Raw genomic sequence first — 21,679 nt, forward strand, 5'->3', positions numbered from 1 at the left:
GACAAAGACTTTTGCCCCCCCCCTGCCTTCAGAAGAGGTCCAGGACAGGCTTCGCGGACCTCTCCGCAAGCAGCGGGAGCGCTCCTTGCGGAGAGTTGCCAGCGCGCCCAGGCTTCGCGGCCCCGCCGCCCAGCTTCGGGACATTGTTCCGATGCCAGGCGGCGCGGGGAGGCTTTCTTGCCCTGCCGCCCGGCATCGGGACGATGCCCCGAAGCCGGGCGGCGGGGGGAGGCGTTCCTGCCCCGCCGCCCGGCATGGGGACGATGCCCCGAAGCCGCCCGGCGGGGGGAGGCTTTCCCGCCCCGAAGCCGGGCGGCGGGGGGAGGCTTTCCCGCCCCGAAGCCGGGCGGCGGGGGGAGGCTTTCCCGCCCCGAAGCTGGGCGGCGGGGGGAGGCGTTTCCGCTCCGCCGCTCGGCTTCGGGACATCGTTCCGATGCCGGGCGGCGGGGGGAGACTTTCCCGCCCCGCCGCCCGGCATCGGGACATCGTTCCGATGCCGGGCGGCGGGGGGAGACTTTCCCACCCCGCCGCTCGGCTTCGGGACATCGTTCCGATGCCGGGCGGCGGGGGGAGACTTTCCCGCCTCGCCGCCCGGCATCGGAGCATCCTTCCGATGCCGGGCGGCGGGGGGAGGCTTTCCCGCCCCGAAGCCGGGCGGCGGGGGGAGGCTTTCCCGCCTCGCCGCCCGGCATCGGGGCATCCTTCCGATGCCGGGCGGCGGGGGGAGACTTTCCCGCTCCGCCGCTCGGCTTCGGGACATCGTTCCGATGCCGGGCAGCGGGGGGAGGCGTTCCCGCCTCGCCGCCCGGCATTGGGGCATCCTTCCGAAGCCCAGCGGCGGGAGGAGGTGTCCCCGCCCCGCCGCCAGGCTTCGGAGGAGGTCCGAGGACAGCGGGGAAGACGAGCTGCGCTTCCCCACTGTCCCGGAGATTTCCCTATGGGCTGTCGTCTTGCGAAGCAAGCCCATAGGGAAATTCGTCTTGCGAAGCGCCTCCAAAACGGAAAACCCTTTCGTCTAGCGGGTTTTCCGTCTTGCGAGGCGTTCGTCTTGCGGGGCACCACTGTACTGAGTCAGATCACTGGGTCCATCTAGCTCAGAGTTGTCTACACTGGCTGGCAGCAGCTCTCCAGAGTTTCAAGCAGGAGTTAGTTTAAACATGGGAGATGCTGGGGACTGAACCTAGAAAGCTATGGCCCTTTTCCAAGAGAAAGGCAGGTGGGTGTGAAGAAACCAGCTTACTGAAGAATTACAGTGGTGCCTCGCAAGACGAAATTAATCTGTTCCGTGAGGCTCTTCGTATAGCGGTTTTTTCGTCTTGCGAAGCAAGCCCATTGACAGCTTAGCGGATTAGCGCTATTAGCGGTTTAGCGGCTTTTAGCGGATCAGCTGATAAGCGGCTTAGCGGCTTAGGAAAAGGGGAGAAAAAAGGGGGGGGACCCACAGGAACTCGCAAGACATTTCGTCTTGCGAAGCAAGCCCATAGGGAAATTCGTTTTGCGAAGCGCCTCCAAAACGGAAAATCCTTTCGTCTAGCGGGTTTTCCGTCTTGCGAGGCGTTTGTCTTGCGGGGCACCACTGTACAAGATTTGCATCTGTTGCTCCACCCACTTCCATGTCTAGCCCCGCCCACCACAGGCATGTGGCCCTCAGATGGTTGCCCAGGACAGAATGTGGCCCTCAGCTGGAAAGGGCTTCCCTGAGCAAGGGAGCTGCCGTTTTCTGCCCAAGAAACACATAATCGTTTTTGTCCAGAACCACGATCCTTACCCTGGGCAACTGAGCGGCCCCCGATCTGCACAGGGCTGGGTTTGGGGGCTGGCAGAAGCAACCCAATCGACCCGCCACGACACCCTGCCAGCCAGCCGTGCGGGTGGGAGGGCCCGGAGCCAAGCGCTAATGTTAAATACATCTCAGGCTCGCTCGCTGCAAAGGCCGCCGCAAGCGCTCCCCTCGCTTCAGCTGGCAGGGGGGGGGCGGGGAGGCTGCCAGATGCTTTTCTGTTGCATTAGAAAGGAGAGAGAGGGAAAGGGGGGGGGACACCATTAAGGAAGAGAAGCTTGAAAGGAACCTTTTCCGACAGCTGCTTAAAAACCTCCGGTGAGATGCTTGGAGCAGCAGAACCGCCTTCTCCAGCACCAACCTTGCAAAACGGTTTCAGAGCAGCAGAAAGGGGCTGAGTTTTTCCGCTGGGGGAGGCAGTGGGAGGAAGAGGGGGCGAACTCCAAGGGCCAGTGAGTAAGTACCAGCACAGAGCCCCTGCTTGGCGTGTTAGGCTGCGTCCACAGAAGCAAAGTGCTCCAATCATGGGAAGTAATAGTCCCACTCTGTTCTGCCTTGGTCAAACCACACCTGGAGTAGGGATTCCAGTTCTGCCTACCACAATTAAGAAGGATGTTGACAGGCTGGAAGGTGAGCAGAGGAGGGTGACCAGGACGGCCATGGGCCTGGAAACCAAGCCTAAGGAGGAACGGTTGAGGGAGTTGGGGATGTTTAGCCTGGAAAAGAGGAAACTGAGAGGAGATAGGAGAGCCACCTTCAGCTATCTGAAGGACTCACATGGAGGATGGGGCAAGCTTGGTTTCTCCACTCCGAAGGGTAAGACTTGAACCAGTGGCTTCAAGTTACAAGAAAGGAGATTCCAACTAACCGTCAGGAAGAACTTTATGACACTTAGAGCTGTTTGACAGTGGAATGGTCTCCCTTGGGAGGTGGCGGACTCTCCTTCCTTGGAAGTGTTTAAGCAGAGGTCGGATGGCCCCCTCTTTTGGATGCTTTAATTGAGATTCCTGCAGTGCAGGGGGTTGGACTGGATGACCCTCGGGGTGCCTTCCAACTCTACAATCCTACGATTCCATAATCCCCAGTGGCACCTCCTGGCAATGTCCCTCCTGCCTGACATGCTAGGGTTACGCACTAAACCTTCCACACCTGCATTTGACCATGAAATACCTCTGTTTGTGTGTGCAGTAGAAACTGGTTTGGGAGCTGCACAGTCAGGGGAAAAACAATGCTATCCAGGGTTGTCAAGACTGCAGAGAGAATAACTGGGTGCCCTCTTCCCACCTTGGATCAAATCTCTGCTTCCAGGTGCCATAAGAAAGCTGCAGAGATAGCGCAGGATAGTGTGCACCCCAGAAATGATCTCTTTCAGCTTCTGCCTTCTGGAAGAAGGTCCAGGGTTATAAAGACTAGGACTAGCCATCTGAGAAACAGTTTCTATCCAAATGCGATTTCGGTTTTAAATGCAGTGTAAGGTAGTCTCTATTGGAGTATATTGTATTTAATCATGGGGTATTAGAGTTTTTAGGGGGCTAACCAGGCTGGGATAGCAGGCTTGTTGGTTTCTGAATGTCTGATGTAGATTTTTTTCAATTTCGTTGTTCTGTATGGGATAAAGATTATCCTATCGTATCGTAGCTACTGAGGGCAACTGGGGCACTGCCCCACCAAGGTGATTCTTCTTGCCTTCAGCCAGCCCCACACTTGACTGCCTCTTTACTTACAACCAACCCTCTGGGGCTGACCTTGCCCACCAGCTCCCTCCTCTTCCTCCTCTGTGTTGCCCCTTGTTACCTCTGGCACAGCCCACCGCTGGCATCCCTGACTTCCGTCCCACCAGTCTCAATGGCACCAGTCACTGCTGAATATAACTGGGGTGGGTGGGGAGAGTTGAACCACTCGGGCTGTTGCCCAGAGCTAACAGAATTCTCTCAGTAGGTCACTCTGCTAAATGCCACGCCCTGGTACATCCTTCTCCAATTTTCAGGAGGAGGTTTAATGTACCCTGAAGAGCTGAGAGAGATCACCCCTCCAATTTTCTCGGGGTTTGCAGCTAAACAAACAGAGCCACAACGAAGAGTGCTCCTCCCCTCAAAAATCCCCCAGCAGTCATAAAACTCTGGAGGAGGCAGCGAGGAGCATTTCTTGATGATGGCGCACAGGAATTTCTGCTTCATTTAGGTGGCGCATGGAGCGTAGCCGGTCATTCGTTTTACTTCATTTCAGGGAAAGCTGACATAACAAAGGGGAAGGGAGGAAGGAGGGAGGGAGGGGAGAATGAGGACATGGTTTTGCAAGAGAAAGCACTTCCAAAACTGCTCTTTTCCACGGAGTTGGCAATGCAAGAGAAAAGTGAGGGAGGGAAGGAAGGAAGGGGAAACGTTTGTTTAGGATGCTGGAGCTGAATTTCACATGTGCAAAAATTTAAAAGTAAATTTATCTCACTAGGACGGATTGAGGGGTCATCTCCCCCAAATTCCTGCAAGACAACAGATCTCAGAGGAACAGGTGAAGCTTCCTCATCCAGTCATAGAATCATAGAATCATAGAGTTGGAAGAGACCACAAGGGCCATCGAGTCCAACCCCCTGCCAAGCAGGAAACACCATCAGAGCACTCCTGACATATGGTTGTCAAGCCTCTGCTTAAAGACCTCCAAAGAAGGAGACTCCACCACACTCCTTGGCAGCAAATTCCACTGTCGAACAGCTCTTACTGTCAGGAAGTTCTTCCTAATGTTTAGGTGGAATCTTTTTTCTTGTAGTTTGGAACCATTGCTCCGTGTCCGCTTCTCTGGAGCAGCAGAAAACAACCTTTCTCCCTCCTCTATGTGACATCCTTTTATATATTTGAACATGGCTATCATATCACCCCTTAACCTCCTCTTCTCCAGGCTAAACATGCCCAGCTCCCTTAGCCGTTCCTCATAAGGCATCGTTTCCAGGCCTTTGACCATTTTGGTTGCCCTCCTCTGGACACGTTCCAGTTTGTCAGTGTCCTTCTTGAACTGTGGTGCCCAGAACTGGACACAGTACTCCAGGTGAGGTCTGACCAGAGCAGAATACAGTGGCACTATTACTTCCCTTGATCTAGATGCAATACTCCTATTGATGCAGCCCATCGGTCCTTCTAAGCCCAGTGGTGTCCACCCTGAAAGGGAACGGCTCCTCAGGGTTTCAGGAAGGGAGTCTTAACAAGCTCTACCTGTCAGGGATTGAACCCAGGAGGTTCTGTGTCCACAGCACACAGCACAGTTGACCACTGAACTATGGGTCTTGCACTAAAAGCAAAACAAGGTTCAAGTCCTCATGGTTCTAAATTAAAGGCTGCCTTATACTAAGTCAGACCTTCAGCCTATCTAAGCTCAGTATTGTCCGCGTTGACTGGCAGCAGCTCTCCAGGACCTCAGACATTCCCAGCTCTACCTCTGCAAAGCAGGGTCTGTGTACCACTAAGCTATGCTTCTTTCCCTAAAAATGAGCTATGATTCCAGTCCTCATGATTCTAAAGAAAGGGATGGTTTAAACAGGAACACAGCAAGCTGCCTTATCCTGCGCCAGATCACTGGCCCATCTAGCTCAGTATTGTCTACACAGACTGGCAGCAGCTCTGCAGGATTTCTGGCGTTCCAGATGCCGGCAGGGACTGAACCTGGGACCTTCGCCGTGCCGAGCTCTTACCACTGAGCTATGGCCCTTCTCTAAGGGCTCTGTCGCAAATCTCCTCGGGACCTGTGGAAGACTCCTGGGGCAGATCTCCAGTCTCCTCCTGCTCTCCACTCCCCAGATTACCATCCGCCTTAAACAGATGACGGAAATGCACCAAGAAGGCCAGGGAGCCAACCGCGCTCCAGTCACCCAAGCAGCCGTAACTCAACGCCACTCAGGCTCTGCATTGCCTCACGTGCTCCCACTGGGTGATGACAGACAAGAAGCTAATTAAGAGACGGGCGAATTCCTAGTGGGTACAATTCCCTCAAGCAACAGCAGCAGCAGCAGCCGCGCTACCACCAATTAATCAGATACACAAATGTTTGCAATTACAGTGAAGAAAACCGGGGGGGGGGGGGGAGGGAGAGAAGAGAACAAAAACATGGGCTTTGTTCTCGCAGGGTGTTTTGCAGAAGCCACACCTGAAATGAGAACATGAAAGTTTCCCTCCCTCTCTCTCATCCAATGAAGCTGAATGTTGGAAGATTCAGGAAAGGTTAAAAAAAAAAGCCCTTCTTCACAGAGCATGGAGTTAAACTGTGGAACTCACTGTCACAGGAGGCAGTGATGGCCATGAAAAACGACTGCACAAATTCACAGAGGGAGAGGGCTATCAATGGCTATGAGCTACGATGGCTATGCACTGCCTTCACAATTGGAGGCAGCCATGCTGCTAAATAAGTGTGTGTGTGTGTGTGTGTGTGTGTGTGTGTGTGTGTAATGTAAGTAGGCTGCAAATTGAAAAGGCAACGAAAACTCAAAACAGAAGGTGATAGTCTGAGTAAAGAGGGGAGCTCCTTCTCACAACTTTGCAAACACCTCTGCCCCTCTCCGGCAGCTGCTGCTAATCTATATTTAAAACACCCTCAAATTGCCTTTCGGCTGCCCAGCAGTGCTAAAGGCGTCACGTGACGTGACACTGTGCATTTATAAGATAATAAATGAACGTTCAGAAATAAAACAGGAGGTCTGAAGAACAGAGTCCAGAACGGAGAGCTTTGGAAAACAAGCACTGGCTTTGCCTCCCACCCAAGGCAAGCAGTGAAGTCAATTTGTCAAAGTAACAAGGACTCAAAGGTCATTTAGTCCAACCCCACTAACAATGTTTATTTTGTTGAACTACGTCGATGTTGCTTTTTAAAGAAAAGTTATGACTAAAAGTGTCAAGTGGCTGGTGGCAGTATTTAATTTTTCCTTTTTTATTTTGATACGTCAGTGACTTAGAAAAGATCTACAAAACGTTCCACTATCCTGGTTATTGTGGGGGCAAATGTCTTCTTTTTGGGGGGAGTGGGAGAGATAGTCAATCAGCGGCTCTTAGGCAATTAAGTACCTGGGAAAGTAGCTTGATAGCACGATGTTCTGGTTGACACAGCCATAGGTATAACTATTACCCTAAAATCCCAGTGGAAAAATTACTCCAGTTGTATAAGAAATTTAGTGGGCAGCTATATGGATTAGAAAACTATCTCCATCGATCTCTGCACCCACCAGAAGTGAGATGGCTGGTTGATGGCTGGCATTAGGACCCCTCAGAAATTGTATAGAGACTAAACTCTGAAGCAGGGAGGGGTGAGCCTTGCAAGTCTGATTCTACAAGCAGGTAAGTGCAAAATGCATGAGCTTAGAAAAAAGACGGGTATGAGGTGGTAGGCTGGGTCTTACCTTATTGTCTCTTCTACCAGCCGGTCAGAGCTGAAACAAAAAAAAAAAAGGGGGGGGGAGTTAAAAGAAATAGAATTTTATACATCACGATTTCTACACAGTACAACTATATATATATATATATATATATATATATATATATATATATATATAAAAATAAAATAAAATAAAATAAAATAAATGTCCAGTAGCAGCTTAGAGAGCAACTAAGCTTGTTCTTGGTATGAACTTTCGTGTGCATGCACACTTCTTCAGATACTTGAATAGATTTCTATACAGTGGTGCCTCGCAAGACGAAATTAATCCGTTCCGTGAGGCTCTTCGTATAGCGGTTTTTTCGTCTTGCGAAGCAAGCCCATTGACAGGTTAGCGGATTAGCACTATTAGCGGTTTAGCGGCTTTTAGCGGATCAGCTGATAAGCGGCTTAGCAGCGGATCAGCTGATAAGCGGCTTAGGGCTTAGGAAAAGGGGGGGGGAAATGGGGAAAACCCTGCAGGAACTCGCAAGACATTTTCGTCTTGCGAAGCAAGCCCATAGGGAAATTCGTTTTGCGAAGCGCCTCCAAAACGGAAAACCCTTTCGTCTAGCGGGTTTTCCGTCTTGCGGGGCACCACTGTACACACAATCAGAGCCGCTTACGATAAAAGCAGGAAAACAGAATGGCTTACTAATAGCTCAACTGTCAAAAAATCCTTTCCATATACAAGTTTGGGATTTCAGAGGAAGAAGTGGGTTCTGCTCTCCGTTGACTAATGAACACTCTCTCTTCTATTTATCCCCCTGGCAGCTCTTCTGTGCTTTGTCAAACGGTCTGCAGGGGCCATCAACCATACAAGGCTGACCCAATCTATCAAAAGGTATCTCAGATTTTGTCTTCCAGTGTTCGAAGTGTTAAAATTCGCCTGCTTGACCAGAAATGCTGGAAAAACTACAAGGAATCTCCCCCTATGTGAGTTGCATGAATGGCAACGCAGGATACAGTGCACAATTTGATATGGCCTGACTGCTACCGCCACAGGAAGGGTTCAAGTTGGTATGAATGTAAGGGCCTGCTGGATCAGAAGAAGAGGAAGAAGAGTTTGGATTTGATATCCCGCCTTTCACTCCCTTTAAGGAGTCTCAAAGCGGCTAACATTCTCCTTTCCCTTCCTCCCCCACAACAAACACTCTGTGAGGTGAGTGGGGCTGAGAGACTTCAGAGAAGTGTGACTGGCCCAAGGTCACCCAGCAGCTGCATGTGGAGGAGCGGAGACTCGAACCCGGTTCCCTAGATTACGAGACTTCCGCTCTTAACCACCACACCACATCAGGCCAAAGGGGGCTCATCTAGTCCAGCGTCCAGATCTCACAGTGGCCAACCAGGTGCCCCCAATGAGAAGCCCACAAGCAGGACCAGGGTACAACGTTTTCTTCCTCTCCAGACCCCAAACTCTGCAACTGCTTGCCTGCTGATTTCAGCCTGCTGCTGAGCTCCGAGAAAGAGCCCGCGAGCCCCCCGAGAGCAGGATTCCGCCTCCAGATTGCAGAGAAGGAGAGAGAGAGAATCTGCTCATTTGATAAGTTTTACAAAAAGTTCCCCCTCGCTGCCGCCACCCCTCCCTATCTCAGCGCATTTAGCAGAACGCTTCCCTAAGGCAACATAACTTTTTGCAGAGTCCCCCCCCCCTTCCCACCTGCCCCATATTTTCTCAAAATATATTTAAACCCCTTGCAGGGAGCAGATGCTAAAGCAAGATGCCCACATTTTATCTAATTTAAGGAGTGGAACGGAGGAGTGGAGGGGGGGGGGGGGAAAAACCCAACAGATTCCTTCTTTGGAATGCATGGCACCCCTGAGTAATATCATGGAAACGCATGGAAAAGGGGTCACAAAATAATAATAATACAGAAAATAAATCAAGGATGGTATGATACAGAAAAGAAAAGACAACATTGCCTCTCTGTATGAGTTACTGTTCTGAAAGTTACAGATAGGTAGCCGTGTTGGTCTGCCATAGTCAAAACAAAACAAATTCCTTCCAGTAGCACCTTAAAGACCAACTAAGTCAGTTCTTGGTATGAGCTTTCGTGTGCATGCACACTACAACCAGACCTAACACGGACACTGGCACCAGAGCCTGCAATAAACCCAGATGCCAACTTTGCTGCCACATACACCCGGACAACACCATTACTGGCCCCAACAACATCACAAATACCATCTCGGGACTATTTAATTGCTCATCGTCTAACATTGTGTATGCCATAAAATGCCAACAGTGTCCTTCAGCTCTCTATATTGGACAAACAGGCCAGACCTTACGCCAAAGAATAAACGGACATAAATCGGACATCAGGAATCACAAGACAGAGAAACCAGTAGGAGAACACTTCAATCTCCCAGGACATTCTATACAAGATCTCAAAGTAGCTGTTTTACTACAAAGGAATTTCAGAAATAGACTGGAAAGAGAAGCTGCTGAATTACAACTTATCACCAAACTTAAAACCATGGAGAAACCTGGTCTGAACAAAGACCTTGGATTCTTATCTCATTATACATGACAAAGCCATTTTTCACCTTTTCACCCCTTGCTTTTTCCTGTAAGACCTATTGCAGTCGTTAAGAGTCGTCAACAGGCTCATCACAGCTATCTGCCAATCACCCATTCCCACCACCCTTCTGAGTAATACCCCTCCCCACCTTCTCACTATATAGAAGGGTCTGGAAACTTCTGTTTCAGTGTATCTGAAGAAGTGTGCATGCACACGAAAGCTCATACCAAGAACTGACTTAGTTGGTCTTTAAGGTGCTACTGGAAGGAATTTGTTTTGTTCTGAAAGTGTCTCCCCAATACAGAAACATGTGGTTAGGGTCCAACCATGTGAAGACCCACATACAATAATCTACTCGGATGCAACCCAGGTGTTCATCTAAGGATGGGAAATTCTCCACATGCTTTAGAACAAAACCAGCTTGGCTGAAAGTGGTGAAGTGTGTCTCTGGTTTTAGTTTAGATAACAAAGGATGCGTTTAAGCCTGTTGGGAATTTCAGCAACACTCCTCTGGACACTCAAGGGTTAAAGCCCCTGCTTCGCATGCAGAAGGTCTCCTGAAAGCCTCTCCAGCTAAAATGAAGATTAGGTGACATTCCTCTGTTTGGAACCCCAGAGAGCTGCTGCCAGTCAGTGTAGACAACACACAGCTAGCTGGACGCAGCATAAGAGGTAGCTGAGTGGAAGAGCACCTACTTTGCATGAAGAAGGTAGGCATGTTTAAAGCACTCTTGTTACACCACTTTAACAGTCATGGCTTCCCCCAAGGAATCCTGGGGACGGCGGTTCGTTAACCTCACAGCACCACAATTCCCAGGACCCACAACAAACTACAGCTTCCAGGATTCTCCATGAATTTTAAAGTGGAGTGCTTCAAAATGGATGGGTAAAGTTCACAGGCTTGGGCCTCGTCTACATGACCACACATTTTTTGATCGAGATTCTCAAAAAGGAAGCATTTGAGGGAGGGGTTGCACTGCAGGTGGCGGGACTACATGACCCTTGGGGTTCCCGTCCAACTCTAGAATTCTTAACATTTCAGACAACTAATGGCAGACCTAGATTTCCAGGTGCCACGGGAGACGCATCACGTGCCCCGTTTGATCTGGAGCTGAAATGCTTTTGCAAAGTACACGGGGCTGGTGACACAGCCCCAGAGAGAGGCCTTCTCAGTAGGCACCCGCATTGTTTTAAGATCAAGAGAAATAAACAAGCCCCATATGCACTAATGGAGTAATTAGCAGCAGCGTCAAGAAAGCTGGGTTTATATTTTCAAAAGGCAACAGGGCGGTGGGTGGGGGAGAGCGAGGAAATCCGGGCCGTTTTCCAAAACCTTCCAAGGAGAGTTTGTGGCTTGCACTTTTCCGAGGAAAAGCACAAAGCTAGACTATGGAGCTCACACCTGCGGGGGGCAGCGAGGACCACCACCATGGATGGCTTTAAGAGGTAAAGGTAAAGGGACCCCTGACCATTTGGTCCAGTCGTGGCTGACTCTAGGGTTGCGGCACTCATCTCACTTTACTGGCCGAGGGAGCTAGCGTACAGCTTCCAGGTCATGTGGCCAGCAGGACTAAGCCCCTTCTGGCAAACCAGAGCAGCGCACGGAAACACCATTTTCCTTCCCGCTGGAGCGGTACCTATTTATCTACTTGCACTTTGACATAATTTTGAACTGCTAGGTTGGCAGGAGCAGGGACCGGGCAACAGGAGCTCACCCCGTCGCGGGGATTCGAACCGCCGACCTTCTGATCAGCAAGCCCAATAGGCTCTGTGGTTTAACCCACAGCGCCACCCGCGTCCTGGCTTTAAGAGAGGACTAGATAAATTCAAGCTGTCAATGGCTACTAGGAATGGCAGCTATGCTCCGTCTTCACGGTCTGAAGCAGCAATTTCTCAATACTGGAAATCACAGTAGGGGAGAGTTGCTCTTGGGCCCAGATCCTGGTGGTGGGTTTCCCAGAAGAGGCACCTGGCTGGCCACTGTGAGAACAGGATGATGGGCCTTTGGCCTGATCCAGAAGGGCTCTTTTTGCATTTTTTAAATTGCTAAGGGCCAGACTTTCTAAAACACCTAAGAATGGACTGATAAGGAATGAATTTGCCATGTGCTCCAAACATGCAACTTACCCCTCCCCACCCTCCTCCTCCTTCTTTTACCTGGCAAGACAGATGGAGAGCTGACAGAAACATTTTTTAAAACAACAACAACACGCCTCTTGGAAAGGGATGGCGTATAAAGATGCTGATGCAAGCTAGTGGCCCGGATCCAAGAACAGCAGCAGCCGGCGTCTTCCAAGAAAGATGACCCAACACAAAGCACCTTGTTTACAGTCAATCGTGGCTTTGAAAAGGAATTCCCGAAGAACTGTCTCATGGATTCATAGGGTTTGAAGGGACCCCCCGAGTCATCTAGTCCAACCCCTGGCCATGCAGGAATCACAGCTAAAGAATCCCTGGCATGTGGCAGTCTAACCTGTTTAAAAACATCCTTTGAAGAAGAGTCCATCACCTTCTGAGTTTGTCTTTACCATCACACGGTTCTTCCTAATGTTTAGTCGGAATCTCCTTTCTTGTTACTTGGATCCCTTGGTTCGGATCCTTCTCTCTGGAGCAGCAGAAAGCAAGCTTGCTCCATCTCCCATGTGACAGCCCTTCTGATGTGTGACTCTCATATCACCTCTCAGTCTTCTCTTCTCCAAGCTGAACATACCCAGCTCCCTCAACCATCCCTACCAAGGCTTGGTTTCCAGACCCTTCAATGAGTTTGACAGGGTTGCCATATTTCAAAAAGTGAAAACCCGGACACAAAAGTTGCAAAATAATCTGGAAAAAAAAAAAAAATCAACACTTGTTTTCCTGGACATTTTTTGTTTCCAAGACATTTGTTTCTGACGGACGGATCCCGGATATGTCCAGGAAATTCTAGACATATGACAGCCCTAAGTTAGACCTCTTAGCCTCATGTTCCCTTTTCAGCTGGCACCAATCAACTATAGCCTTCCAGTTCACTCTGTCTGGCCCTTGAAACTCTCCACAAGCCATGCCCTTCTCTAGCCCCGTTCTGCATCCTGTGCGTTTTTACCTGGCTGCCAATGTGTCCCCGAACCGTGACGGACCTCGTCCATTCTCAGTCCGCTCACCATGAGCTCTGACAAGGCCGCACCTCATTTCAATCCTTTGCAGCCATGGTTCATTTATTAAGCTTGCAGTTCTATCCTGCTGTTCCTGCAACAGGGACAGCACTTGCCAGCAGAGATTCTGCCAAGCCTGCCTGCATAGATTCCTGGACGCACCCAAGCCCCAGACCACCGCTCCAGCTCGGATGCTTGAAGGAAGATAATCCAGCCAGGAACTCTATGAACAGAGGATGCTCCCACTCTCATCCTCACACACTGGGTGGAGCAAGAAAGTGACAAGTACATTAACTGTAACCCAGTGGTCTCTGAAATAAGTTATCTCTCTTTCAGAAATTGAATGTGTGGGGTGAAGAAATACACTTTGCCCCCCGTTATTGCCTGGTGCCACCAGCTGGTGTGGGCACGTCCTTGGGGCCATCAGAGCTCCAGGGCTTAGCGCTGCGACTCCTGAAACAATGTAAGTGATACATCATCCCATCGCCATCCCAAAATATCCACAGAGCCGACCAGCGACAATCCTCATTTACGTGTTGTTGGAATCTACGGCTTTGAGTGAGGATGTTTCCATGCACCACAATGAAGGCAGAGCCCATGATTTGCAGAAGGGAAGTTACAGAGCTGCTAACGGCTGGAGATGAAAGGCTGCTTTCAAGGCTGAGCCACTTGCGTTTGGAGAGCAGATGGAGATGCCCAAGCAGAAGGCCGCAAAGGAGAACTAAGATGGAAAAAGAACTGTGCTTAAGAATAAAGGAGCCGTTTGCAGGGATCGAACCGTGCAACCTGGCACTGGGGATAATAGCTTCACTGATGCACAGGAAATTGAGGTGGTGCTCCAGAAACCTGCTAAAGGGAAAGAAACTACAGGAAGGCAGCAGCTGGAGGGAACGACTCATGGTTTCAGTTGTCTCTACACAAATGCACAGAGTATGCGAAACAAGATGAATTTGAGCTCTTAGCACAGGATGGCAAATACGACCTGAAATACATTACTGAAAAGGCCAAATACATTACAGTGGTACCTCAGGTTAAGAACTTAATTCGTTCGGGAGGTCCATTCTTAACCTGAAACTGTTCTTAACCTGAAGCACCACTTTAGCTAATGCGGCCTACAGCTGCTGCCACGCAGCCAGAGCACGATTTCTGTTCTCACCCTGAAGCAAAGTTCTTAACCCGAGGTACTATTTCTGGGTTAGCAGAGTCTGTAACCTGAAGCGTATGTAACCTGAAGCGTCTGTAACCCGAGGTACCACTGTACTGAAACCTGGTGGGATGAGACTCATGACTGGAATGTAAGAATTGAGGGGTATAACCTGTTCAAAAGGAATAGACCAAACAGGAAGGGAGGAGGAGTGGCGTTGTATATAATGGATGTGTACATTTGTGAAGAAATACATGACCTGGAGCACGAAAAGGAGATTGAATGTATAAGGGTAAAAATTGTAGGAGAGAGAAACAACAGTGACCTTACTGCTATAGACCACCAAGCCAGACTGAAGACTTGGATGATGCCTTATGAGAGCAGATTACCAAAAATTAAAAAAGGAGAGAAATAGCATTCATGGGGGACTTCAAGTTCCCCAATATCTGTTGGGACTCAAAACTCTGCCAAGAGTTCCTCCACTGCATCGCTGACAATTTCATTTCCTGGAAGCTGGAAAAACCAACAAGGGGAATCATGTATCTTGGACCTGGTCCTCACCAAAAGGGAGGAACTGACTGATGGAGTGCTCAGAAACTTGGGAGGAAGTGCTCGTGTCCTCCTGGGTTTCAGGATACAGAGGCAAGAGAAACACGCACTCTGGACTTTAAGAAGGCCGGTTTCGAAAAGCTGAAGAAGCTCCTGGGTGTGATCCCGTGGTCAGAAATATTCAGTGAGAAGGGAGTTCAAGAAATAGGCGTTTCTGTAAGGAGAAATATTAAAGGTCCAAATGCAGATAATACCAACGAGAAAGAAAAGTGGGAGGCATCTAAGGAAACCGGTGTGGCTGCATAAGCAGCTTATAAAAGACCTGAGAGTTAAGGAAGGCATGTACAGTGGTACCTCGGGTTACATACGCTTCAGGTTACAGACTCCGCTAACCCAGAAATATTACCTTGGGTTAAGAACTTTGCTTCAGGATGAGAACAGAAATTGTGCTCCGGTGGCACAGCAGCAGCAAGAGGCCCCATTAGCTAAAGTGGTGCTTCAGGTTAAGAACAGTTTCACGTTAAGAACGGACCTCCGGAATGAATTAAGTACTTAACCCGAGGTACCACTATATAAGAAATGGAAGAAAGGGGAAGTATACATGAGTAGCCAACAGTTTCAGGGAGAAAATCAGGCTGGCTAAAGCTCAGAAGGAGACCCTTCCAACTCTAAGATTCAATAATAATAATAATAATAATAATAATAATAATAATAATAATAATAATAATTATTATTAATACCCCACCCAGCTGGCTGGGCTTTCCTAGCCACTCTGGGCAGCTTCCAACAAAATTTTAAAATACCGTAATACAGCAAACATTAAAAGTTTCCCTAAACAGGGCTGCCTTCAGATGTCTTCTAAAAGTCTGGTAGTTGTTGTTCTCTTTGACATCTGGTGGGAGGGAGTTCCACAGGGTGGGCGCCACTACTGAGAAGACCCTCTATCATTCCATGAACCATTCAACATGAACAGAGATGCACTGGGTGGCAGGGGGTAAGGAGGAAGTGGAGGGGTCCTATAGGATTTGGGGGGACAGGCCCCATCTCAAAATGCAAAGCCACTTCAAGTCCTCCAGTTAAGACAGGAATGGCGATTAGCGTTGGTGCGGAGGTCACTCTAAGCTAAGGTTACCAGATTTTTTCCAATGAATCCGGGGACACTTTTCAACTTTAATGGATTTTGTATGGGGACTGATTTGTAAATCCTGGAAAATGGGGACGTCTGGTAACCTTACTCTAAGCCGGCCTACTCAAGCTGGTGCCCTCCAGATGTTTGGGAGTTGTGGTCCAAAACATCTGGAGGGCACCAGGTTTCATTCATTCATTCATTCATTCATTGAATTTATATACCGCCCTATACCCAGAGGTCTCAGGGCAGTTCACAGAATAAAATCAAAATATAAAACCACAAAATACATAATAAAAATAAAAACAATACCCCCAAAAAACACACATTTTAAAAGGGCTGTGCTTGGGGGGGGGGAGTGATGTAAGCATCTCCACTGGTCTTCCAAAGCAACAGCTCTGTTTTACAGGGGCTCAGCACTACCTCTTCATCCTCTGCGAAAGGGAAGTTTATTGCATTTAAGCTGTGACTCCTGCAATGCAGAGGGTTGGAGTAGATGACACTTTGGGTGTCCCTTGCAACTCTACAGTTCTCTGATTCCACGATTCCCTGTGTGTAAGAAGAAGGGGGAGGCTATGCATTCTCCTGAGGGGGGGGGGAGGTGGGCCCAGGCTAGCCCATCTGCCTGCTCCCTGGCGCTGCCAAAGCCAGGATCCTTCCTCCCTCCTCCCTGGAAGGCCAGTTCCTGGAGAGACTGACCCTCCCATGTAATTGCAGCAGATTCCCCCAGGAACCGGGATAAATGAACTTAAAAACAAAACTGGGCGGGCATTAATGTAAGTCATTACCACCAACCACATCTGTCAGAACAAATTCTGGTAATTCACTAATGGACTATGCAAAGCTTCTCTCTCACCCCCACTCTTACCCATTTCAGCTTTTTCACAGCCTTGCAAAGCTCTGAGCCAGAGAAATCTGCTGGAAAGGAACCACCGTTGAGGAGCTCTATAGGGACACCCACCCACATAAAAAAAGATTTGTAATTAAGAATAATTCAAAGGAAACGGGGAGGGGGGGAGGCACTGAGGCCTTCGTTAAGACAAACTAAGAAGAGAGAAAGTTTTAAGGGAGGCTTTAAAAAAGGAAAATATTCTTATCAGACTGAATGTTAATCAAAAGAAGGCAGGGGGGGCATTAAGGATGCTATCATGAGCATGATGGGAAAATGTCCGTCTGCCATTAGGAATGAGAGCTCTTCTGCACGAATAGACACAATTTTGCCCTCTGCTTTTAATTAAAATATAAATATGCATGTATAGAGATAGAGGCATTGACACACACGCAGCCTAAACCTCATAGGGGCAATAATAATAATAGCAATAATTAAATTTATTACCCGCCGTTCACCAGCAGGCCCCAGGATGGGTTACGACAACCTAATTGTAATTAATTTTTTATTTAAAAAATTGGTATAATAAGTCTGTGAAATAAAATTTAAGTTTAACTTGCAAAATAAATCTGCTAAGGTGCATCCAATAATATTCAAACAAGAATGTCAACGCAGGCACAGATGCCTCAGTAACTAGCACATACCCAGAGCCCAGAAGAACTTGGACTCATCCATTATGCCGCACCAGCAGAAGTAAACACTGAAAAGAGCCATTCCAGAGCATTTCACCTAAGTCATGCCTTCTTCCAACCACTCCTTCCCTGCAGAATCAGATGCTTCCAAAACAAAACATCCTGCCTAAGGCAATTCTCATCCTCCAGGGAGGGGGAGATCAGGTTTAGAAGCACAATTAGGAAGGTGCTAAATGGCTGGCCTTTGCCCCTCCTTCCCTGTGATTAGCAAAACAGGAACAAATTAAGCATCTCAGCAGAGTTATGCAAAACAAAGTAGGCACATTTGCTCAATGACTAAGGATCTCAAAATCCAGCTTTTACTGATTTGCTTCTCTCTCTCTTTTTAAATTAAAGCATGGAGTAAACAACTATCTACTAAGGATCAGAAACTTACTTTTCTCTCTTGTTTTGGTTGGTTTTTTTTTTTTTTTAAATGAAAGCACTGTCAGACTGACATCAGAATCATAGAATCATAGAGTTGGAAGAGACCACAAGGGCCATCGAGTCCAACCCCCTGCCAAGCAGGAAACACCATCAGAGCACTCCTGACATATGGTTGTCAAGCCTCTGCTTAAAGACCTCCAAAGAAGGAGACTCCACCACACTCCTTGGCAGCAAATTCCACTGTCCAACAGCTCTTACTGTCAGGAAGTTCTTCCTAATGTTTAGGTGGAATCTTCTTTCTTGTAGTTTGGAACCATTGCTCCGTGTCCGCTTCTCTGGATCAGATTCCACGCTTGGGCAAGAGGCGGCAGAGGCAAGTGGTACATACACTTCAAGGGAGAATAGTAATAAGATCTGCATGCTGGAACTTTTTAAAAGAATAGCCAAGAGGCATCTTCACCAGGGGAAGGAACATAGGAAGCCTGCCTTATTGAGAGTCTGAGCACTGGTCCACCAGGCCCAGTACTGTCTGAACTGACTGAAAATAAACAAAGATTCTAGTCCTCATGGCTCTGAATAAAGGACTGAAATAGGAACCCAGGAAGCCCCCTAAGCATTCTGAATTAAGGACTGATTTAAACAGGCAGTTGTCCTATGCTGAGTCGACTCTCGGGTCCATCTAGCTCAGTATTGTCAGCATTAACTGGGAGCTCTCCAGAATCTGAAACAGGGTTCTGCCCCAGCCCTACCTTGAGATGCCGTTGGGGATTGAACTTGGAACCTTCTGCATGCAAAGGTGATGCTCTGCCACTGTGCTGCGGCCCTTTCCCTAGAATCATGATGCTAGCCCTCATGATTCGAAATAAGTAAAGGTAAAGGGACCCCTGACCATTAGGTCCAGTCATGACTGACTCTGGGGTTGCAGCGCTCATCTCACTTTACTGGCCGAGGGAGCCGGCGTACAGCTTCCAGGTCCTGTGGCCAGCATGACTAATCTGCTTCTGGCGAACCAGAGCAGCACACGGAAACGCCGTTTACCTTCCCGCCGGAGCGGTACCTATTTATCTACTTGCACTTTGACGTGCTTTTGAACTGCTAGGTTGGCAGGAGCAGGGACCGAGCAACGGGAGCTCAGCCCGTCACGGGGATTCAAACCACCAACCTTCTGATCAGCAAGTCCTAGGATCTGTGGTTTAACCCACAGCGCCACCCGCGTCATGATTCGAAATAAAGAGATGGTTTAAAGAGGAGCAGAGGAAGCTGTTTTCTGCTGAGTCAAACCACTGGGCCATCTAGCTCAGTACTGCCTTCCCTGGCTGGCAGCAGATCTCCTGGGTTTCAAGGAGGGACATTCCGAGCCCTACTTGGAGATGCTGTTGGGGACTGAACCCAGAACGCCCTGCATGCAAAGGGAGAGTTCTCCAACATCCAGCTGTGAATCCTTTCCTCCATGCAGGGAGTGAGCACCATGACCTCACCACACCGCAAGCAGAACGTTCATAAAGACACAAGTAATCCTGCCAAAGCTTCAAGGAACATTCGCCTTATTCCATCCTTTCCAAGTTACAAGAAACAAAGCAAGAAAGAAATTCAACGGGGAAGCAGCTGGAGAAGAATGTGTGTGTTCTGCAGTTCCAACCGCAGCCCTTCTTGCTTTCCTACACTTAATTTATTTTTTATAGAAGAGTATATTTTGGTTCAAGCATCAAAAATAGCAAAGCACCAGAGTGATTCAAAACTCTGCAGAGAGAGAGAGAGAGAGAGAGAGAAAACGGGGGAGAAAGAGAGAAAGAGAAGCACCTTGGCCATCTGGGAGAGAACAGGTAGGATAGGACGGCAGCTTTATTTAGTGATCTTCCTAGCTGAGTGAGAGATTTAGAAGTGCCAAACTGGGCTTCTTTTATCAGAGCTCTTAAAAGCTACATTGCAATCTGGCAAGTGGAGACTCCTCATCCAGTTGGAGCCCTTTGCAGACTCTGCTGGCAGGACCAAGGGTGGGTGGGTTGGAGGCAGAAATGCCATAAGGATAAAGGCGTTTTGGGCAAAGTGCAGCCAGATTCCTGTGCATGGGAGGTGCCTGTGAACCCTACACTCTGTTTATTTATGCATTCCATAAAATTTAGAGCCCATTCGCAGAATACCTGATCTGCGTGAAGAAGATCCTGGGTTCAAACGTAGGAAGGGTTGAGGGCAATCTCTGACTGACACCCTAGAGAGTCACTGCCAGCCAGTGTGGGCAAAGCTAAGTCTGATGGAACAATGGTCTGTCTTGGTAGAAGGTGCTGCCTCCTGAGCTCCAATTTTGCACACCTCACTCTGTCAACGCCAGGGTTCCAGTAACTAATGAACAAAGTGTACCCTGCAAGGCTGAGGTCTGCCACACCTGGTCTAAACAATGCACATTTGCTGTGGGTTTAAAGGTAAAGGGACCCCTGACCATCAGGTCCAGTCGCAGACAACTCTGGGGTTGCGGCGCTCATCTCGCTTTACTGGCCGAGGGAGCCGACATTTGTCCACAGACAGCTTCCGAGTCATGTGGCCAGCATGACTAAGCCGCTTCTGGTGAACCAGAGCAGCGCACAGAAACACGGTTTACCTTCCTGCTGGAGCTGTACCTATTTATCTACTTGCACTCTGACGTGCTTTGAAACTGCTAGGTTGGCAGGAGCAGGGACAGAGCAACGGGAGCTCACCCCGTCGCGGGGATTCGAACCGCCGACCTTCTGATCGGCAAGTCCTAGGCTCTGTGGCTTAGACCACAGCGCCACCCGTGTCCCATTGCTGTGGATTTACGATCAAGCAAATAAATAAATATTTATTGCCATTAGGGATGCTTGCCCTGGAACGCCACTCCAAGGAAGTCTTGCAACAATGCCATTTCTCTCCCCTCCACTGGCTGGAAGCTCACCTCCTCTGACATAAACTGCCAACCAAAAGGAAAGCCAAGGGTATAACCAGATTAGTCTGCACCCACCCTCTATTACCCTTGCTCTGCCCGTGATTTGGGGCTTGGAATACACAAAATACGATAAACATCTAATAGAGCAAATGTTAAAGAGCGTGGTGACCAGGCGCTTTTTGTCCTTATGAACTGGCAGTCGTAAGAATCAGACAGGGAAGAATATAATAGGATCAGTTTGTACCAGCCTTTGCAGACCTAATGCTCTCTGGGTGTTTTGGACTGCAACTCCCATCAGCCCCAGACAGCACTGGTCAGAATCTGCAAGTAGGGACCCTCAAGCCTGGGCCTCTTTAGGTGGCCCTCGGGAATCTCCCCAGCCACGCCTCCTTCCCAGCCACACCTCCTTTCTCAAGGCCACACCTCTCCCTGGCCCTGCTTCACATCCTCCCATGACTGCTTCTGCCTGGCTGGGAAAAGTGTCCTTGAACTATGGTCATGCCTCCTGGGTGGAGAATAGAGAGAGGAGGGTGTACAGAATCTGCACCCGCTGCTTCCCCCAGAAGGTTGCTCAGGAAGGAATGCGGCCCTTGGGGGGGGGGGGAGATTTCTCAACTCCTGAACTACTGGGTTGCAGTGGGTCAAAGCCACAGCACGATCACTGTACAAATAAACAATTAACAACAAAAAAAGTGGGTCCCCAAAATACTTTTTGGGCTAAAGGTGGAACCACAGGTCTCAATTGCTGAATATTGCTGTTTAAGTTATTGTGCTCGGATATATATATATTGGGGGGGGGGAGGGGAGAGAAAACAGTTCCATGAGTTCTTGTGTTCTAGTATATACACAGAAAGCTGCTGCACGAGTTCTTGTGTTCTGATATAAAAGCAGAGACCATTTTGCATACGTCCAATTTATGTGTGACTGCTACTTGCACACCACTTTTGGCCCCGCAAGGTGGGGGAATGGGCTGAAGAAGAAGAAGAGTTTGGATTTGATATCCCGCCGTTCACTCCCCTTCAGGAGTCTCAAACCGGCTAACATTCTCCTTTCCCTTCCTTCCCCACAAAAACATTCTGTGAGGACATTTGCAATGACCAGGAACGCAACCCATATGCAAACGGGGAGTTACCAGTATATATAAAGAGAAAACTGCTGCACGAGTTATTGTGCGTGCATGAGAGTGTGTGTGT

At 49.0% G+C, this 21,679-nt stretch overlaps 1 protein-coding gene across 3 annotated transcripts in view; it reads right to left on the reverse strand.

Annotated features, from left to right (window-relative positions):
* GOSR1 (golgi SNAP receptor complex member 1) overlaps positions 1-21,679 on the reverse strand; it is a 51,411-nt gene that overhangs the window by 10,353 nt on the left and 19,379 nt on the right. For 2 of the 3 annotated variants that reach the window (XM_081844292.1, XM_081844291.1), the window contains exon 7: positions 7,155-7,184. In XM_081844292.1, coding sequence (XP_081700418.1) covers positions 7,155-7,184 — 30 coding nt within the window. Of the gene's footprint in view, positions 1-3,956; positions 4,096-7,154; positions 7,185-21,679 lie in introns of those variants that run through there. The other variant, XM_081844293.1, reaches the window with a different exon arrangement.

This window comes from Podarcis erhardii, assembly GCF_964252035.2.
Source record: "Podarcis erhardii genome assembly, chromosome: 16".
Classification (NCBI taxonomy): Eukaryota; Metazoa; Chordata; class Lepidosauria; order Squamata; family Lacertidae; genus Podarcis; species Podarcis erhardii.